General features: G+C 53.6%; 2 protein-coding genes across 3 annotated transcripts in view; one reads left to right on the top strand and one right to left on the bottom strand.

The window, feature by feature from the left end:
* The window catches only part of C3H7orf50 (chromosome 3 C7orf50 homolog), a 133663-nt gene that overhangs the window by 42452 nt on the left and 70461 nt on the right, over positions 1-20750 (bottom strand). The gene's annotated exons all lie outside the window — the stretch shown is intronic.
* GPR146 (G protein-coupled receptor 146) lies at positions 1789-20638 on the top strand. 2 transcript variants are annotated; one of them, XM_041749676.1, is made up of 2 exons: positions 1789-1955; positions 14767-20638. In XM_041749676.1, the coding sequence occupies exon 2, from the start codon at positions 14793-14795 to the stop codon at positions 15792-15794; it is 1002 nt and encodes a 333-aa protein (XP_041605610.1). In that variant the 5' UTR covers positions 1789-1955; positions 14767-14792; the 3' UTR covers positions 15795-20638. The 2 variants fall into 2 exon arrangements, with proteins under 2 accessions (XP_041605610.1, XP_041605609.1); XM_041749675.1 differs by lacking the exon at positions 1789-1955 and adding an exon at positions 11437-11999.

The following is a 20750-nucleotide window of genomic DNA, read 5'->3' as shown; positions in this document are numbered from 1 at the left end:
TAACTCCTAGCCCTCAGGAACCCTCACTAGCAATCCAGGGCAGGGCAACTCCATGTGGTTTTCACAAAGTGACATCTGAGCATGATGCGTTCAGAAACCCAGGATTCAGATCCAACTCACACGGCCCAGGATGGTGGTGTGTCCTCACAGATATCTGGCTCTTCCACGGAAATCGGCCTGAACGGTTGGGGAGTAGCTAGCAGCAAGCTACAAAGCTATAGTGTTCTGGAGTGTATTTATGTTCCCCAGCTCTAAAATGCTGATCTTGGCTCAGCTGAAGGATGGGCTTACTTTGAAGATCACACAGACTCTGCCATTCTTCCTAACCCTGTTTGCCCACTTGGGGAAGTCTTTCTTTGCAGAGAAGGCAATATAGGTGACCTGAGCGCCAAGTGGTTTTGATGGAACTGAATGTCAGCTAACCCCAGTTACAAGCAGCCGCTCTTCTGGGCCACTGAGTACCCTGTGGACAGATCTCATTAGACCTGGCATTCCAGGGACTCTGAGCAGAAACTCTGTCTGCTAAGGCCACCCAGACACTGGACAGAACACTTTACTTGGGCAGACTGGGTCCAAATCCTGACCCCACCATCTGCTGTGTGACCTTGGGCAAGCTGCTTAAGCTTTCTGAGCCTCGATGCAACTTAAAATGAGAGTACTATATTTCATTACTGGTAAGACACATTTTCTCTCCCATTCTAACATCTCTAAAGTCAGGATGAGTCTTGTAACTGATGGAGTCAGAATTTAATTGGCAAATTGTTTTCTTTCTAGGGGTTCACAAAGCAATGGCATATGTAGTATTAATGTTGTCTTAGACGTGATGAGATTTGACTATAAATACCTCAACAGACTGTTGTGGGTGCTTCAAACAGAAGCTGGCAGAGTAAGGCTCCCCTAGCTGAGAGGTGCTGCCTGACTGTGCCTGGTCCAGGCCTCAGGGCACATGTGGCCTGTGGCTGGATACCCACTTCTATAAACCCACTCCTGGTGCTGGGCTGAGGAGCAAGGTGAAGAAATGACAACAGGGCCAAGCGGGTGGTGGGGCCCAAAGTATCTATAAGTGACTTGGACAGAGAATGGGGTTCTGCTGAGCCCTTCTACCCATCAGAGTCTAAAGCCCCACAGCTGATTCCCCACTTCCCTCTCTCACCAGGGGTCAAGAAGCTCTCCTGTGAAGGGGGAGGGCCCAAGGCAGAGCCCTAAGCAAGCAAGGAGCACTGTGATGCTCAGCACCCGTCTTGGTTGCTATCCTCATGTGTTGTCACACAGCAGATCTCTGTTCAGTTCTGCAACCTGCATACTTTGATATTCAGAAAGAAATGTTCTCAGCCCCTGGGCCGGAATGTGCCGCTGAGTGTATCAGTACGCCATAAGAAGTACAGCGGGGTAAATCATCTTGTTCTTCGGACTTTCCCATCGTTTAAGTCTAACAACAGCCACCAAATATAACGAGGCTGCGCACAATGCACTATCTTTCAGTGGTTTTCCTGCAGCCAGCTCCGTGGACAAAATCATTCCTAAAACTGGGAGGTAACGGGTGAATTCGGAGCAGCGCCGCCGGAGGAGGAGCAGGTGCACCGAAAGGACCAGATCACAACCTGGGGGGGGGGGGGGGGGGGCGGGAGGCCTGTCCCCTGCAGATTAGGGAGCCTTCTGACTCAGCAGTCAGCACCAGCGCTTCAGGGAGCCCGAGAGGGCGCCCGGGGTCTGCAGCCGGCACGCGGCTGACCTCGGGTCAGGGAACGCGCGCCGCCCCGCCCGAGCGGTGGAGTGCGGTCCGGGGGCGGGGGCGGGGGCGGGGGCGGGCCCGGGCGGGGGGCGGGGGGCGGGCCGGCGGCGGTCACGTGTGTACACAGGCCCGCGCGGCGTGCGCGCCGTGAGCCCCGCCGCCTCCTCGGAGCCCTGAGCTGCCCGCCCCGCTGCGACTGCGCGGCCCGCGGCCCAGCGAGCTGGTGAGTGGGCGCGGAACGCGGGGTGGGTCGGCGGCCACTCTCGGGGTCTGGGCCCGCGCGGGGAGCGAGCCCGGGGTTGCGGCGGCCACGGCCACGCACGGCCGGTGAGCGCACCGACTCTCGGGTGCCTCGGCCCCGCCCTGGCGCTGCCCTCTTGCGGGGTGCGGGCGCTGTCCTGTCCTCCCTTGGCTTGGGGGTGCTGTCCTGTCCCCCGGAGGTTTGGGGTGCTATCCCCTGGGAGGGGGTAGGGGCGCTGTCCTGTCCCCTGGAGGCTTGGGAGTGCTATCCCCTGGGGGGTAGGGGCGCTGTCCTCTGGGGGAGTAGGGGCACTGTCCCCTGGAGGTTTGGGGGCACTGGCCCCTAGAGGTAGGGGCGTTGTCCCCCAAAGCTTGGGGGTGCTGTCCCCTTGCGGGGCAGGGACACTGTCCCGAGTCTGGGGCCAACCTGCCGCTGTGTACTGACCGGGCCGTCGCTGCCCTGCGGTCATTAACCTGTGGAGGGGCATGTGGTTCAGCACCACTGAAGGTTCCTCACATGTCCTGCAGGCGGGGCAGGGCAGGGGGGAGGGTGGTGGAGGGAAAGGAGGCTGACCAAATTCTCCTGGGTCAGCTGGCGTATAGCTTTCCTCCTTATGATTACACAATTTTTAGTTAAGTTCTGGAACTACATCTAAATGTAGTCAGCAAGTCTGTTAAGTGTTTTACATACTTGATAACACGTAAAATTCCCTGTTCACGGAAAGGCTCCGTCATAGGAAGGCAGGGACCCCAGCCTTTGAACACCCCATCTGCTAACAACAGGAATCAAGCAAGCAGCAACTTAGTATCATAAACAGCTTACCTCTGGTCTCTAAGCCAGGTACTCCTCTGCTGTCATCACCTGACTAGTCTTTGCCCTGTCCAGAGGTGGAGAGCCTGAGGGCACTCGTCCATTTGATGTGGAGAATACCATTTACCCCTCTGATCTCCCCCATTCCTGGAGGTGTCCTCCAGCTCTAAGTAACCAGCTCCATATTTCAGCTGAGCAGCTCCTAACCTCCTAGCAGAGGTTAGCATTCAATTGCAAAAGGCCAGAAGCTGGCTTCATGGACCTCTGCAAATACAAGAGTGTGAGGAGAATGGCTCTGACCATGTTTCTAGGCTGCTCATCCAGATCCTCCATTGTCCTGACTCTGTCTAGCGGGGGTGCTGCTGAGTGACAATCACATCTAGTGTACAGCCACTCTCCAGGATGCACAGCACAGCTCCTGAGGGAGCTGCTGTAGGGCCTGGCTCTCCAAACCAGAACCTTTACTATTGTCCTGAATGAAGCAGGCCTCCAGATAAGTGTTTATCAGGCCCCTCACATACAGGAAGCTGGGGCGGTGAGCCTGTCACCCAGGGCCACACACAGCTTTTTGACCATGTTGTGTCCTGCCTCTCTAGTAAATTTGGAAATACCCTGAGGATGGAAGAACACAGCTTTAGGGCAGAACTCAAGTGTCAATGCTGAACTGGTGTCCCTGTAACTCAAAGCCCATGGCAGGCTGATGAAAGGCAAGGTATATCCACCTAATGTGGGTCATACAGACTTTTAGGTTGGGATGTAAAGACTGATTATACCTATTATATAATGAGAAAGTGACATACTTGCAGAGATCACTGCTGGGAAATATGCTTGTGTGACTTACTGATGGGAAGAGGGCCCTGCTGCCTCCTGGGATGAGGTAGGGTGGGGAGAGGACTCCTGGGGCAGCTGCATACATCTCGCATCCCTTGGATGTTATTTGGAATCCTGAAAACATAACTGCCACTTGGCCTTTGGTGACCCAACAACATACCAGGGTAGTTAGTGTCTTAGGGGTGGTAGGAGGTGGGGGTGAGTACAGAGAATTGGGGCCTCTGCATTAATTAGGGCACATGACAAATCATGCCCCTTCTTCCTTAAATGGGGTTTCCTGTTATCTCCCCTTGCTTGCTCCTGGCTCTAAGGCTAAAGCCACTTGTATAACCTGGCAGCATCTGCCCACAAGGGTCTCACAGGCCTAGGACGCAAAATACCACCCAGGCAGGGGACTCAGTCTAGGTAAGAAAAAGGTTGATCTTCTCTCGAATTTGAGATACCAAAATGTCATGGTGCTAGGGTTAGAGTTCAGTCCCCTGGGAGCCTCTACTTGCAAACACAACATCCCTCCCATTGCAGGACAGTCTGAGATGGGCTAGGTGTCCTATGCCTACCCTAGCAAGCCCACCATGGGTCCCTTTCATACCCATACATGCCAGTGGGGTGTGCCCAGGGGCTGCCACTTTTAATTAGAACCCAGCAAATGGAGGAGGCAACTGTGACGAGTAAAAATAACCAGTGGTTCCTCTCTGGGAAAGGACCACAGGCGCTGATAAGATCAGCGGCCCTGAGTGCCCCATACCCCTCAGGCAAGAGCACACCTAGCTAAAGGGTGGGAGAGATCAGGGAGCCCTGCTGGTGTGCCAGGCCTGCCCAGAGTCTGAAATGGAGACCTCATCTGTCCTCAGCCCCTTGAATTTCCGAGTGAGTCTCTTTTCATTTCTGTTTCCCCCTGGCCCTGTGTGCCTGGAAGGAGAGCATTAGCCTCAAACCAAGTTAGTCAGGGAACAAAAAAGCCCAAGTAACTAGTGCTCCGTTGACAAAAGAACGTGTGTCCCATCTCCTTCCAGGGAAAGGAAGCCAGTGGCCTGGCACAGGCACCCTGCTGTCCCAAACCTGGCTGCTTGGTCTCAGGCCCCACAGTCCTTCCTGAGCCAGCAAACATGCCTGTTCTCTTCTACAGAGAAAGAGAGGCAGCTCTTTGTTTATGCATCTGAGCCAGGTTGCCTGGCTCACTCACTACTCTGCAATTTAGAACCGTAAAAAGCAAAAAGCTATAAAAATCAAAACAACCCATCTATATAACGAACAGTTTCTTATCACACCCCAGGAAGGCACAGCGTTTGTGATAGGAATCAGTGTGCGTAAGCTCTCTACATTGAAAAACCTATGAAAACACCAGCCTTTCCGGAGTGTCTGGCTCCTACCAGCTGGATGTTAATTGTAGCTAAAGTCTCTGCCCATTATTACAAAAGGAAATAAACATTCAGGAGTCATTTTCAAAGTATTTTGATTGTTCTAGAACATTCATCTGAAGTTGAGTCTCATGGTGCACAGTGGGTCTACGTCAAAGAGAAACAATCTACAGGACCGTCAGCCAGGCTGAGGTGTCTGCCCACTTAGGGTACACTTCCTGGGCCTCAGAGCCCCGTGCCCACACCCAGACCTCCCAGCAACAAGAGGCACTCCCACTCTCTCTGCTACCCGTTGTACTGCATAGGGTCTACTGCTCACCTTGGGGAACAGCCTCTGAGAGGACCTAATAATCCTCCTCTCTAGCCAGGCTTCTGGCAGGAATCAAGAGGCAACGTCCCCCCATTCAGAAAGCTCTCAGCAGGTGTCAAACAGAGAGCTGCAGCAGGACTGGCTGGAGGGGGGGCGGGGTAGGGATAGCAGTCAGGGAGGGCTCCCTAAAGTGCTGCTGCCAAAAGAAAACTTCAGGGGTGTTAGTACCTGTCATGTGAACAGGGGAATCAAGGAAGTCTAGGCAGTCTAGGCAAGGGATCGGTGTGTGCACCCCTCCACCCCTGCCCCAGTGTGGGCAGGAGGCCCAGCACCAGTGGGCCCCCAACACCAGAGGACAGGATTTCCTGATTAACAGAGCAAGGAAATAAGGGTAAGGTTTTAGTGAAACCAGCTTAGCTGTCTTGGAACAGGCTGATTTCTCTTTGCTGGTTTTTCATCTCTGCAGGCTCTGCACGTGTACATGCCTGTGCACACATGCACGAATGCATACGCACATGCAGGACTCCCAGGAGGCATGACCCCCACCCACCCCAGCAGCAGCCTGCTTCTGAGTCCCTGCAGTCCACCATCACCGCCCCCAATGCTGCTGCTCTGACCCACTCCTGGCATCCTGCTCCACAGAAATCACTATTTACCTTAGCCCTAGAGTTTAGCAAAGTTCACTTTCATTTCTGACAGACATGCCCTTTGAATCAAGGGCTGGTTTATACCATTCTGGACTCTTTTTTGAAAAGGCACAGAAAGAAAGCCACCAATGTCCCACCTCAAAATGCTTCTGACAGGCAGCCTAACTGGAGCATGGGCCTTGCCCCAGCCAAGAGGAGGAGTGTCACTGTGGAGAGCACTCCCTGAATCCTCCTGAGTTAAGACCGGAAACGAACTGGACCAGAGCTGCCCACCCACCCCCCCCCCGCCCCGCCGTGCCATGAGTCCTGTGAACACAAGCAAGGGAAGCACACATTCACACCCCAGTTTCATGTGAGTGCAGCACCAGGAAATGCACGGTCTGTGCTGTTACAAAGCTCTAACCTGGACCATGAAGCCTCTGTGATGGGATGGTCTGTGCGCATGGCGGGTCTGGAGCCTGCTCCACCCTTCCCCCAACAGCCTGCGCTAGGCTTGTGACTATTGCTCAGGGCCTCATACCTCCCTTCCTGTGTCCTCTTCCCATGTGTCAGGTGACAGATTCTGGGCAGGAGTTCATACACCAGCTTTCTGTGCATTCACTGTGTGTGGGAAGGAGGGGACAGAACTGCACCTTCCTTGTCCCCTCACCAGGGACTCGCTGAGGCCCACCATGCCATGCTCTACAGAGCTGGATCCACCTAACCCCCCAGCAGTCACATGAGTCTCCTAACCTGGGGAAACTGAGGTAGCATTTTACCTGCCTAAACAGCGCCACCCGGCGGGTAAGCATTGAGCCTGGGCATTAGTCTGGGCAGCTGACTCTGAGACCGAATTTTCAACTAGGTGAACACTCCACAGAAGTCCGGGCATGTGTGCCTGTCCTGACAGCCTGCTATGCCAGTTCACAGGTCACTAGGAGGCATACATTTTCGTATAAGCAGCCTCCTTCACTGTGGAGGCCCTGTTTCAAAGTTCTCCCATGTAGGGTAGACTGAGGTAGGCCAGGGTTCAAGGCAGTGCTTGAAATCAGAGCCGCTTCCCCAAAGCAGGAGAGCTGTTTAGGATGGGTGCCATCCTGTGTCATGCACGCTTGCTGCACCAGGGTCCTGGGATGCACCTGTCCCTCTCCATCCCCAGCACCTGGCTTCTGCCACTGCAGGCACCACCCTGCTGCTTCTGATGCTTGGCCCCTACTGGTTTTTCAGGGCTCGTCAGGCTGCTGAGCAGCAGCATGGCCTATGTTGCTCATCTTCCTTGTGGCCTGGCCTCCCACCAATAGGTCTCCACTCTATACCTGTGGCCTGCAGGGCTCTTTCTGTCTAGTATGCTGATTCACTAGTCAGCCACCAGTGCTATGGCATGTCTCCCCAGGCCTGTGCTGCTCGTGTATCAGGGTCTCAAGGCTATCTGAGTGACTCCTACAGATGTGGCAGGCTCAGGGGGTTGCCGTTACCATAAGGGAAGAAACCCAAGAGCCCAAAAGTACTAGCTCAGGGCCCAGAGCTGAGGGTGCATCCACGGAGTTCCAAGCCAGCAAGGGCAGCTGCCCACAGGGGTGCTCGAGCTAGTGCCAGACCTTCTCTGCCACCGTCAGAGGCCCTCTTCGATCAGGACCCACAGGTCTGCAAGTCAGACATCCTGGGGGTTCCCTTCTGTCAGCCTTCTCCAACTGCTCTATACCTCCAGCCTGTGGCACACAGCCTGTCCTCACTCAGGTGGTGAGCCCATAACCCCACCAAAGAGCCTTCAGACCCAACGCAAGGGGAGCATGGCATGAGCAGGAGGTGGCTGAGAGAGCTCCTAGAGTTGGAAATTGTCAGATCTAAGAAAGCATCTTCTTGAAATATAATTATTGAAGCACAGAGGAGATCTTTCAAGAAAATGGCTTTTCTTTTACACGTAAGATTATTTGTAATGAATGTCTGTTGCCCAACTGAGGACACACAGGCCCTAGCTGGGGATGTAGGGAGAAGAAAGAGGGCCTGGAAACCATGAAGTCCCCAGAAACTAAGATGGGGCACAGTACCCCACAAGGGCTCCATGCCCTGGGGGACTCCTAGTGGACACTTGGACAAAACAGCCACCTGCATGTCCACTGGCCTCTCATTCCATCCTCGGCCAGCACTAACTGGGTCTTCCCTACCTGTGGGAGGCAGCTATTGCACTGTGCCCTTCTGACAGGGTGGCCTCAGGTCACCCCTTGAGCCAGCAGAAGCCCGCATAGCAGTGCTGTGACACCAAGTGCACAAATGGATGCCTGCTGTGACCATGCGACTCTGTCCTTGTGAACCTCAGCCTTCCTCTCCTCTAAAGGGTAGGGCTGCTGGGGCCCAAGAGGTGACCCCTCCAGACTGGAGAAGAAATGACCACAACTTTGTTCCCTCTAAAGACTTCCCACCACACAGCCAGCCTCATGCATGGGACATCAGCTCAGCAATTAGGTCCCCTCAGGCTTTTCTGGAAGAGAATGTCATTTTGGACCTCTGGACTGTGGAGGCTGCCTTCTCTGGGATGTGCATGCTTCCAGGCTTGAAAAAAGGGGTGCTGTGCAGCTGCAGAAGCATACATGATCTGAGTAGTGATCTGAGTTGGCTGCGGGCTCGTCTGGGGCAGGGGGCTTGGGGCTGCTGTGCACTCTGACCTGGCCCAGGGTGCAGCTACTCCCTGCTTCCACCAGGCTGGCCTCTCATCTGCTTTCCTCCCTCGGGCACCTGCCAGCCCAAAGGCCTGGAACCCTGCTGCCCCGAAGCTGTAATGGCCTCACCATCTCAAGAGAACAGGATCCGGAAAGGGAGCAGGCTCTTAAAAGGCCAGCCCTGTTGTTATGATATAGGGGCTTTCTTCTATTTCAGTGTAATTAGAAAACAAAACAAACACACAAAAAGCCCTAAGAAAGGTAGAGTATGTGAGTCACCTTTATGGAAAAAGCCAGAAGAAAGTTACAATGGACTCTGTCTTGGACAACTCTAAGCAGGTACAGGGTCCCTGGCCTGCAGAGCTTCCTCCCTGTCCTTGCTGTCAAGATGCCCGGTGCCTGTAAGGAGCAAGCCAACCTGACCTTGCATGGCAGTCCTGCAGCCTCTCCCACTGGCCAGGGGCTGGGCTGCCACTCTGTCACCACGGAGGCCTGGGGCCACATCCCGCTTCAGGCCCATGTCCGGCCACACGGAGGATGGGGCCCCGTGCTCCTACTGCTGCTGTTCTTGTGGATGCACCTATGTGTGCTGGCGGTGTCCTTGCTCTGTGGACCTGGGCTGACTGGCAGTCCTGGCTTGCCAGAGAGCACACTGCACTATACATACTCCACGGGAGAAGCAACCACAGACCCATCTTGGCAAGGGTCTTGAGGGTGGGTGGGTTCCTTCTCCCCATGGAGATCTAGGGTGGAGAGGAGAGTCCTCTGGGAAGACATTCAGTTATTCATGTGTTCCTGGGTCCCCACGGAGTTCCAGTCTGGATCAGCTACCCTGGGAAAAGGCTGGGACCCCAACCAGGAAGGGAGAGGTTCAGGAACAGATCAGCACCCAGCTGAGGTGAGACAGTGGGCTGGCAGGAGTGGGAATCCATGGGGGCCCCAGGTACAGTCCTGTCTGCTGCAGGCCTGTGAGCCGAGCCATTGCTGTGGGTGCTGACACGCGACCTGTGTGGATGTCATGGGGGAGTCAGTCCCAAAGGAATTTGGGAGGAGGTTTTGGGAAGTGTGAAAAGCAGTAGCAAGTCTGGCATCAAGAAGCTGGAGGCAGGCCCAGTAGAGGAGGGCAGAGGAGCTGCACCGAGCAAGCTGGTCAGGTGGGAGAAAGTGGGGCAGGAAAGGCAGGCGGGCCAGGCGGCTCTGCCAACAGACCCTTTTAGAAAGGGCTCTAGGGTGCGTGGAAAAGGAGGCAGGCCCAGGAGCCAGGGAGGCAGCAGGGAACTCTGTCAAGGAGGGGCCTAGGGGTCCTAGGGAGGAGGTGTGGAGACAGGCCCAGCCTGCTTGTAAGGCCAGCCTGGATAAGAAGCCCACTGAGGTCCTCAATGACCCTGACCCTTTCAGTCAAGGGGACACAGCAGGTGACAGGGCCCTGAAAGCTAAATTATCCATCCTGCCTTTTGGGAAGAATGTGGCAGATTTCCAATTTAGAATGGGTGGAGCAGGGAGTCGGGCCCTGCTGAGTGCTGGCCCAGTGTGGCCCTGGAGAGAGAGCCTTCCTGGAACCACCCGCCTCCCCCGGCTGTGCTCCAAGTTCCTCTTTCTCAGGAGTTGGAAAGGTGGTCTGAGGCCTGGGGGGAGAGAAGGAGCCAAACCATTGTTCCCAGGTCCACCTCCTCCCCAGATGGCCTGAGGGGAAGTCTCTGTTCCCAGGTTCCTGGACTTGCAGAACCAGAGTGCACAAAAGGGAAGTGGAGTCACCGCAAGGAAATGGGAACCAGAGAAAGGCAGGCCTGGGCCAGCCCCCACTAGAGGCCCTCTGTGGCCAGGAGGGCAGGCTTGGGGGTTCAGAGGCATCTGCCTGGTTCCCAGGTGCAGAGTGTCCAGCAGCGCCCCCACCCCACCCGTGTTCTCTGAAACACCTCAGCTATGCTGAGTCAGCAGCTGCTGGACCCAGCTGCCGTGCTTTAACAGCTGCCCTATGACTCGGGTTTAGACAGGACCACCGCTTGGTACTCATGCCAGACCTGCTTACACATGGCTATTCTGGGGGTGCTGTCCTGAGTACTTCCCATCCACCTGTGCCATGTGCCCACAGCCCTGGGCTCGGCTGGCTCCACCCCTGGTGCTCACAGGGACTCATGTTCTGTTTGCACAGGATGTGGGTGAGCCCTTCTTGGGGCAGGCACTTGGCTGACCTATGCCTGGCCCCCTGCCCCTCAGCCCTGTCCTCCTGCAGACAGAAATGAATGCTCATACCACACACCCATCACTGGCCTCCCCAGAAGAATGCTCGAACAAAAGTATAAAGCTTGTCATCGTCAGGCTGACAAAGCGACCAGTTTGTGTCTGGAATCATGATCATCCTGGTACTTGAGACGCAGGAGAACTACACACAGAATTGAACTCTGGCTTAAGACATAAAGTTGATAAATTCTGTATTTACTAGCTGTCAGCAAATAGAAACTCATGCCTGTTTCAGTCAAAGACCCAGCACTGATGGTCACCTTCACCTCCTGCTCTCCACAGATCAGCCCAGTTAAGGCACACAGGGACAGCCCCTCTCCAAAGCGTGAGCCAGGGCCACACAAGCACGAGAACTAGGAAGGAAATTCTAAACAGACTGTGCTCCACGTGATGATTTCCTAAGAATGGAGCCACCCTTAGCCCAGCACGGCCGCTTGCCAGCTGTCCTTCCCGCGGCCCCAGGAGGCAGTCATGGGCAGCAGGGCAGTGGCTTCCTGAGCCCTTGGCTGGGGGGACACAGCCAGCAGCACACAAGCCGGCAGCTCCACCGTGGCCAGTGACCCCAGGAAGATACCCACCTTCCTTCCTGCCGGCACTGAGGCTATGCCCGCCCTCACTGCCCAGGTTCCAGGGTGAGCAGCCACAGCTCCGCTCCACGGAGACTCCATGAGGCCCATAGTGCTGTCCTCGGTGGCCACTCCATTTCCTTGCTCAAGGGAAAAGGGGAACTCGTAAGTGCACATGCTCTGCACCCTGAGTGTTTGCAACAGCCACATGGACCCTGGGCAGTCACTGGGTGCAGGCCTGGGGTGCAGACAGTAAGGAACCAGAGCGACAGGACAGGAGCCTGATCCGACGGTGCTGGCCCTTCCAGGCACAAGCCTGGTTCTGTGAAACTGGCTGTAAACAGAGAGAGGGAGGGGCCACGGTGCCTGCCAAGGGAGGCAGAAACTGAGCGATTTACTGGAGGAAAACAAGTGGTGTGCTTACACACCGGGCACTAACTGCACACATGCACCCGCGCAGGAAGCCAGCGCCGTGCGGCTGCCGCTGATAAGCACACGAGGTGGGGGGTGGGAGTGGTTTGCAGAGAAACACAGGATCCTCTCTGGCGTTTGTGCTTACGGACAGAGTGTTGCTTATGGACAGAGTCTGCGGTCCAGGCACAGAGAAGTGTGGGGCTTGGGATAAAGGTAAGCAGCCTGAGGCTCGGCACTGCTGCAGGCCACTCCAGGCCTGTACCAGGGGACAGTAAGGGGACATGGGGCCCCAGGGGACATGAGGCAGGCCGTGGCCAGGGAAAGAGGAGGGAAGTGACAGGGCCTAAGGAAGAGTGTGATCCTGGGGTCCCGGCCTGGGCACAGAGTGCGTGCCAACCTTTCTTGCTGGCCAGCACCCCACTTGAGCCAATGCCTGTCCTAATGATGGTGGAGGGCCCTTCCTTTTCTGGGGCTGCAGTTCCCCTTTTCTGGGGCAGGTCTTTGTCCTCTTATGAGGAAAGAAAGGGACTTGGATGTGAGAGTAGGTGGGACATCTCAGGCTGACCCTACAGGTCCTTGTGCAGGACGTGAACCTGGCAGGGCCAGACCAGAAGGGTCTGCCTGTGGGCTGGTCACAGCACAGACAGGTGCTCTGGGATGGAAGATGTCCACAGTGGCCATAAGAATGTACAGTTTCCTGAGGCCCAAGGCCCATGAAGTCTGGCGGACAAGCTCTCTGCAGCCATGGGCTCCTGCTCACTGCACCCCCGCCCCCAGGTTACTGTCAGAGTGATAGTTCAGCATGGAGGCCACATTTAAACATCCACAGCCAACTCTGTAGGTATTCAGGAAGGAGAAGGAGAGCGGAAACCGGCCATGTAATCAGCTAAAAGAGGACATAAAAGGGACCCCGTCCCCAGCTTCCTGCAGGAACCAGTGCCTTGGCTGTTGACCCACAGGTGTTCCAGGAGCATGCCATCCATCTGGGGCTCCCACCTTTCCCCCCAGAATCCAGCCACTGGGGTGCAGAGCACCCACCAGGGCTAGAGGCTGAGGAGCCCTGTCTAGATTTTAGAACCTAGATTTTAGCCCATGCTGTGGATGACAGTAAACACTTCTCCTAAAAGTAACGTAACCAGTACGTGTGGGCAGAGCCCGGCCAGCCCTGCGCCGAGCCTGACCCTGGACATCGCTACCGTCTGACACACGACATACATCATCTCAGGCTGCTGGGTGGCATTCATGAAGATTGCAGAACATCCCTGCTGACTCGATGTCCCTGCTGTCTGCATGGCCCACCTGCCCATGGTAATCTGATGCTGGGCTTGAATGCAGATACAGTCCTGTTGTGAGGGCCCCAACCTCCCTTCATTTTGTTCAGTGCTAACCGTCCTGCAGCCCCTGTGGCCCAGGCGTGGCAGGGCAAGGCAGACCAGTGGGTCACACTGCTCTTTCTCGATGTCACCCCCTTGTTTCCATGCCAGGCTCTGTCCGGCCTGCAGCACAGCAGCAGGGCCAGACCTCCGAGCCCTGTCATGGGCAGCAGGGCTGGCAGATCCCTGTCCAAAGCCTGGGAAACAAATGTTTGCTTTGCATGTGCTTACCCAAGAGAATTTCTTATTGTAAGAGTGGAAGATCAGGTTGGACCAAACTATGTTTTGAATGTAAGGTTTTCCTCCAAAGAATTGACATTTGTGAACGGTGTTTTTTCTTCACATTATGGGTTCTCATGGTCAGCTGTGTACCCAGGCCTCCCATGCACTAGGACACAGGACACTTGGTTGCATTCCGCCTGGGCGCTGCCTCTCAGGCTGGGTGGGGGTACTAGGGCCAGTGGCCTACCCCTGACTGTCTCTCTTGGCCTGGACATCTTGGCAGGGTAGAGCTCCCCAATGGGAGCATGCCCTCCTCCCCGAGGAACCCCAGGCTACATGAGGGTTCTCACGGATGTGCCCTCACTGGGACTGTGATGGCCCTGTGGAGACGAAGGTATGAGTATCTCAGCCTGTGGCACCCACCCCCACTTCCAGCCTCCTACCAGCCAGCTTAGCAACCTCGTGCTCTCTCAGCTCAGTTCAGGGCTCACCTCAGTCACACATGCCAGTTTGTCTAGCTGCCTATCTGCTCCCATGTGTGTACCCGTGCCTGCTCATGGAGCTGGAGGTGCATCATAATGGTGCAGCCTGGGTGGCATGAGAGACAGGGCGGGACTACCACCAAATCACAGACAGGTGTGGAAGGCATGCAAGCAATTTCTTTGCACTATAAGAAGCGTCTGGGCCAGGTTGTGGCCTGCCTGCTCGGCAGAGGCTGCTATTCTTACCCAGGAGGCTATGGAGGGTCACCCTGTCATAGGAAGGCCCATGTCAGTACACATCCTAGCCCCTAGTGCTGTCCAGGTGCCACCCTGGCTGACCTGCCAGCGTCCCCAGGGGCACCTTGTCTTTCTAACCCCACTTTCAGGAAGAGGCTGAATAGCAGGGAGTTAAGAGGACTTGCTCAAAGCCACGCAGCCCAGGTGGAAGGGTCAGGACTGGGCCCTCACGTCCCTGGGGCTCAAGGACCAAGGACATGATGGGAGTGGGGGAGGTCCTGCAGTGTCCCTTCCCAGTGGAGAGAAGCCGGGGCCCTGCAGGAGGCATGAAGCACGCCAGGACAACTCCCCCAGTACTAGTTTGGGAAAATCATCCATGGCTCAGACTCTCAGAAACAGGCTTAGGGAGACTTGCCACGGCCGTTACGATGACTGCAGCATCGTGACCTTGTTGGACTGAAGACAGCCTTACGACAGCACCTTTGCACTCACAAAAAACACTCAGGACAGAGTATTTTTGAAAAGGCCCATAGTCTCTGACTGTTCCTGTGAGAGTTCAAGGGGCAAGGCTTTCTTCCTGCACCACCTCTGCATTTCGGAGGGTTTGCAAGCCCAGGGCTCTGGCTCAAGAACACCCCTAACTTTCTGCTGCTCTCTCCCACACAGCCCAGCCCGCTGCCGCCACTGCCGCCATGTGGAGCTGCGGCCCGCTCAATGGCACAGGCAGCCTGGAGGACCAGCTCCTCTGCCAGCACTTCCACTTGGTCCTGTCCATCTTCTCTCTGCTCTACCTGGTCGTTGGCGTCCCCATCGGCCTGGGCTACAATGCCCTGCTTGTCCTGGTCAACCTGTACGACCAGAACAGCATGACCATGCCCGATGTCTACTTTGTGAACATGGCTGTGGCGGGCCTGGTGCTCAGCGCCCTGGCACCCGTGCACCTGCTGGGCCCCACTGCCTCTGGGTGGGCCCTGTGGGGCTTCAGCAGTGAGGCACACATCACACTGCTGGTGCTGTTCAACGTCTCCTCCCTGGTGACCATGTACTCCACAGCCCTGCTCAGCCTCGACTACTACATCGAGCGCGCTCTGCCGCGCACCTACATGTCCAGCGTCTACAACACCAGGCACGTGTGCGGCTTTGTCTGGGGCGGGGCCCTGCTCACCAGCTTCTCCTCCCTGCTATTCTACATCTGCAGCCACGTGGCGGCCAGGGTTGTTGAGTGTTCCAAAATGCAGGACACAGAGGCTGCTGATGCCATCATGGTGTTCATCGGGTACTTGGTCCCCACCCTGGCCGTGCTCTACGCACTAGCACTCATCTCAAGGATCCGGAAGGAGGACACACCCCTTGACCAGGATGCGGGGAGGCTGGACCCCTCGGTGCACAGGCTTCTGGTGGCCACCGTGTGCACACAGTTTGGGCTGTGGACGCCTCACTACCTTACCCTCCTGGCGCACACATTGCTTGCCCTGCGGGGGAAGCCCATGGATGGGCGCTACCTGGGGATTCTGCTCTTTGCTAAGGATGTGTCAAGATTCTTGGCATTCTCTAGTAGCTCTGTGATGCCGCTTCTTTACCGCTACATCAACAGAAACTTCCCCGGCAAACTCCGGCGGCTGATAAAGAAAATGCACTGTGGGCACCAGAGCTGCTCCCCAGACCAAGTGGGGGTCCAGCAGGTGATGGCATAGAGAGCCGACTCCTCTGATTGTGGCCACTCTGAGCACCAGTCTTGGGGCCACGGTCAACGTCCACTGCGGAGCCACCTGACAGATGGCCAACAGTGCATGCCCTGGAGGCACAGCACTTTCTCACTGTCTTCCCCAGGAGGTCACTGAGGCAAGAACAAAGGACAGCACAAGGCATGTTCTCGCCAAGTTTTCTGCCGTTCCAGACAGGCCATGCTTCCACCAAGGCCACATTGTTCAGAGCAGCAGGGGCCTAGGGTGAAGAATGGCTGAGTTGGCCCACCTGCTTCTGCCGGCGGTGTGTGCCTGGTCCTTTAGGTCCACACTGTCAGCCTCCTCCACACTGGGTTCCTGAATGAAGTGATGACAATCAAAAGCCAGTATTTACATGGTCTTGTTAAAATCCTTGATTTCCTCTCTTACTTTATTTTTGTTTATGAAAAGAGAGATTTGATAGAAAAGTCACAACAGCATGGAAAATGAAGGAAACAACACAGAAGAGCACCTGTGTTGGACAGATGGGGTTGGGCTTCATGACTGCAGAGTCACCCTGAGGAGGCGTGAGAGGAGAGGTGCACGGTGTCACACACAGAGATGGCATTAAAGTGTTTCCGCAGGAAAAAGCCAGCAGCGTGGCTGGTCTTAAGCGAGAATAAAGTAGCCCGGGGCTCTCATCTTGCCGGCCCAACACACCTGGTACCCCTGCTCTCCTCACAGGTGACATTAGCTGACCTCTTTCCATGTAGGTCAACTCCCCCCTAAATGGGTACCAAACTGAACAATAAAGGTGAACTGAAGAAAGGAAAGGGCGGTTTCCACAGAACCTCAAAGGGGCTGCCAGGGGGAGACGGGCCTGGAAGATGGAGCCTTGTCTGGCATCCAGGGTGAATAGGGCCACCCTGGCCACCTCACACCTGTCTGATCCTCCGTGGCTGCTACTGGAGGAGAGCCCAAGACCTGCCTGCTTAGCCAGAATCCTGGATCCTCCACACTGTGGCCTGTACACATGTGCTTTAAGACTGTGGCAACGGAAGCCCTCTGCCTCCCACACCATCTGTTCACCTGCACCCCAGCTTCACAATACATCCTACCCCTGCAGCCCCTAACTCCAACTCTGAAACCCACAAAACTCTAAAAACAGGGAGATTTGTTTCTCAAGTCTGCAGCACATTAATTTGTAGCAGACCCTAACCTGAAGTGGCAAGAGGGCACTTTTCTGAGGAAAGATGAATGTGATCCTGGGGCCCAGCCCCAGTCCCAGTGTCCTACAGTATGCGGTCCATGCTGCTTGTTAACTGTCTGTGTGTGTGTGTGCATGTGTGCATCTGCACATACAGAACCCAGGTCAACAGAAGTTGTTTGCTAAAAGGAAAACTATAAACAGGCACATTCCTTAAAATATGGTTTATATTTCAACCTAAGTTTTCCTGCAGTGTGATGGTTACAGAGAACAGCTTGGGCTGGAATTGGTAATTTGGTGACTGACTCCCTCCTGCTTTTAGGGTTGTGCACCCAGGAAAAAAAATTTTTTTTGGTCATTGCTCAGTAATGCACCGTATTTATTTATTTATTTTAACCTTTTGACTCTCTTCACCCATTTCCCCCACCAGCCACACCCCTGCCCCTGACAACCACCAGTCTGTTGATTCTATGACTTTGGTTGTTTTTTGAAAGATCCCCTATATACGTGAGATCATGAGGTGTTTGTCTTTCTCTGACTTACTCCACTTAGTCCAGTGCCCTCCAAGTCCATCCATGTTGTTGCAAATGGCCAGATTTCATTCCTTCTTGTGGCTGATATTCCATGGTGTGTATCATATGTATGTGTACACAACCCCTGCCTCTTCTGTGTCTGCTCCTGTGTCTTGGCCATGGTGAATGATACCCCAGGAACACAGGTTGCAAACATCTTTTCAGTTAGTGGTTTGGGATCCTCTGAGTAAATATTCACAAGGGCGATGACTGGATCATAGGGTAGCTGTTTTTTTTAACTTCTGAGGAACCTTCTTGTTTGAGTGGCTGCACCAGTTTGCATTCCCACCAGTGGTGTCTGAAGGTTCCCCCTTCTCCATGTCCTCACCAGCTCTTGTCTTCTTGTTGATGGCCTTCTTAACAGATGTGAGGGGATCTCCCTACTGAGGGATGCAGAGTGCATTCATTTCATGTACATGTTGGCCATCTGTATGTGTTCTTTGGAGAAATGTCTATTCTGACTCTGTGCCCATTTTGCAATCAGACTTTATTTTGCTACTGAGTTTCTTTATGTATTTTGGATATTAGTCCCTATCAGAGATATTAACATACTAACCTGTGACAACCTGAAAACTGAGTTCTGACCTGTCCGATCCAAGGATAACAGAGTGTGGCTCTATTTTTTGCCACGTTCCGTTCAGGGAAATCTCTCCATTTGGTCCTGGTCTCTTGGGAAATTCAACCTATGATTTAGTTGCCATTGTTTTTTTTATCTGCAGAATATATCCCCTCTAGGATGATGTGAGTTAAGAGTCTGGGCAGAATCATGAAAGTACACTGGATGCCAGAGCCCTGGTGTGACTTGAGCCTGGTAGCTGTGAAACTCTGGACAGGTTCTGTGGGGCCCATCTACTTCCTAGCCAGTAGATCCAGGGCAGAATGAGAGAATGTGCTATTTCTACTGAAGGACACAGGCCCTCCACTGCTCCAGGTCTTCTGATGGGCTGGGGTTTCTTTTCAAATCCTGAAAGCCTCAGGCCTGACCCCTCCCCACTCCTTCCACCCCCACCCTCCTCAAGTTGTGGGCTGCACAATGCGTAGTCCCGAGGTCATGGCTCCCCTGGGAAACCCTGGCGTTGGCTGAGTGACTAGTGCAACTGCACAGTCCCCTAGCACTGCTGCCATAGAACTTCTCTCCTCAAACATGCCTGTTCCTGCTTGGCTTCTAGTTCTGTCATGGTGGGTGGGAAGCTCCAGAGCCAGGGTCAGGCCAAGGTCCAGTATGCATAGCCAGGCTCTTGGGTCAGGAAGCCAGCACCGTTATTACCAGAAATGGGATCCAGCTTGTGAGCTGGTCTGTAGTGGCAGTGCTACTTCAAATAAAAAGTCCCTTTTCCTTGCTTCTCTCCTCTGTTCTTTACTTAAGGAGAAAGAGGTCCTAGGAGAGAGGGAAATCCCAAGAGCAACGAGCTGAGGGGCACACAGGTCTCTGCCACCGCCCTTGAGTCCCTCACCCCAGCCTGGGTCCCCCAAACAGGAGAGGGATCTAAAATCATGGGTTTGTTTGTAATTTCTCAGTGGCTTTGGTTGCAAACTGGCTTCTTTCTGGCAACTTCCTGGGGACCTGAGAGAGTCCTGCCAGGGGTCCCTCCCCATTCCCAATGCCCACAGTTGCTGGTGACAGAGGGCCCCCAAGGACATGTGGCAGCCTGGCAGCTCTTCCTGGTGAAGCACCGGCCCATGGCAGGCTGGGGTTCCTGTGTAGACCCTTAACCTCTAATGGAGACCCTCTCCACTCTCACAAATGTGTCTTTACCTCCATACTCTTCTCCCGGCTGGCTACACCTCTGCCACCAACCCCACATGCTGCAGAGCCTACTCCCCATTTGATGTTTGTTTATCTGCATTCTTGTGCTAAATTATTCTCAGATGAATCTGGTGTGACCCGACATTTCTCTTCCAGGTATGGGTACTTCCAGTGCTTCTGCCAAGTTGTCAAAAAAAAAAACAAAAAACTGAAAGAATTTTGAACTGAGAGAAAAATGGAAAAAGCTAAAGTAGACTGTAAATGCACACACACATGCATATATATATATATATATGCATGTGTGTGTATGTGTATATATATGTATATACATATATATATACACACACACCCTGTAATTGATCAATCTGTATTTCTCCCAGTGAAAGTTTACGTTCCAAGGTAATTCTGTTATCAAAACTTCTAGATGATCACATTTTTAAAATTAATCTCATTTTTATTAATCCACAAACTCATCTATCTTGCCATGCTTAAGATTACAGAAAGCGAGTTCAACCTTAGGTTTACTTCATGAAGGTTAGAAAATTTATCATAGGAAACCAGACATACTGTTACGTGTGGCAGACATGTCAGTAGGCCAAACATTCCTTTATGGAATGCACTTGATAAAGGATAAGCCTGAAATAAATTATTAAGAAGCTAAATTATAAGTCCAATTCTTGAATTTAAAATCAGTTGGAAAATTTGGGGACTTTTTCATTTCTCATCTGTTAAATCTGCTCCAGTGGTTGCACCCGTTGGCCTAAAGTTCTGTGTAAATGATGAAGAAAAACCTGCTAAAGAAAAAACCCACACATTTGAAAATTTAAATTATTTGATATATCTTATTCAATTTTGGAATTCTTAAAATGTGTATTTCCAGGGGTATATGATGTAGATCATAAAATGGCACAGAACTTACCATAAAACTGGTTATTTCCTGACGTTACAATTACATTAATACAACCAGTAGTCATTCAGCTGCATACAAGCCCCTAGGCTTTGGCTGCCAAGTGGCAGAGGAGCCGTACTCAGAAGCCACTGCACAGGTCAGTCATGAAGGCTAGCAGTGACAGCCTTACAACTCTTACAAATGTTATTCTTCCTTGAGAATAATAATTTAAAAATTGCTGACTGCATCCTGAGGGCTGAGTATAGAATTGAGTGTCCTGGTGGCTCCAGAAGCTCCATATAGGAGGGGCTGTCCCCCAACCCCTCTGCAAGAGGTCAATGAGCTGTGTACACAGTGAGTGCTCGATACACTTGAGAAGTGAATGAATCCTCTACAAATGAATTTGAACATACAACATACCTATTTTATATTAATAAAGAATATGCAGTTTAGACTTTATGATTTGTCTTATTCTGTTGAGCATGTGTAGGAGACAGGAATTCTGAGTACAAAGCATTTGTTGAGTGCCTATTGTGTTCTCAACCTTTCTCCTGATATTTAAAACCACTTC

This window comes from Vulpes lagopus, chromosome 3 (assembly GCF_018345385.1).
Source record: "Vulpes lagopus strain Blue_001 chromosome 3, ASM1834538v1, whole genome shotgun sequence".
In the NCBI taxonomy this organism is placed as follows: domain Eukaryota; kingdom Metazoa; phylum Chordata; class Mammalia; order Carnivora; family Canidae; genus Vulpes; species Vulpes lagopus.
The sequence above is the reverse complement of the archived record's forward strand: the minus strand, read 5'-3'. Positions and strand labels throughout refer to the sequence as shown.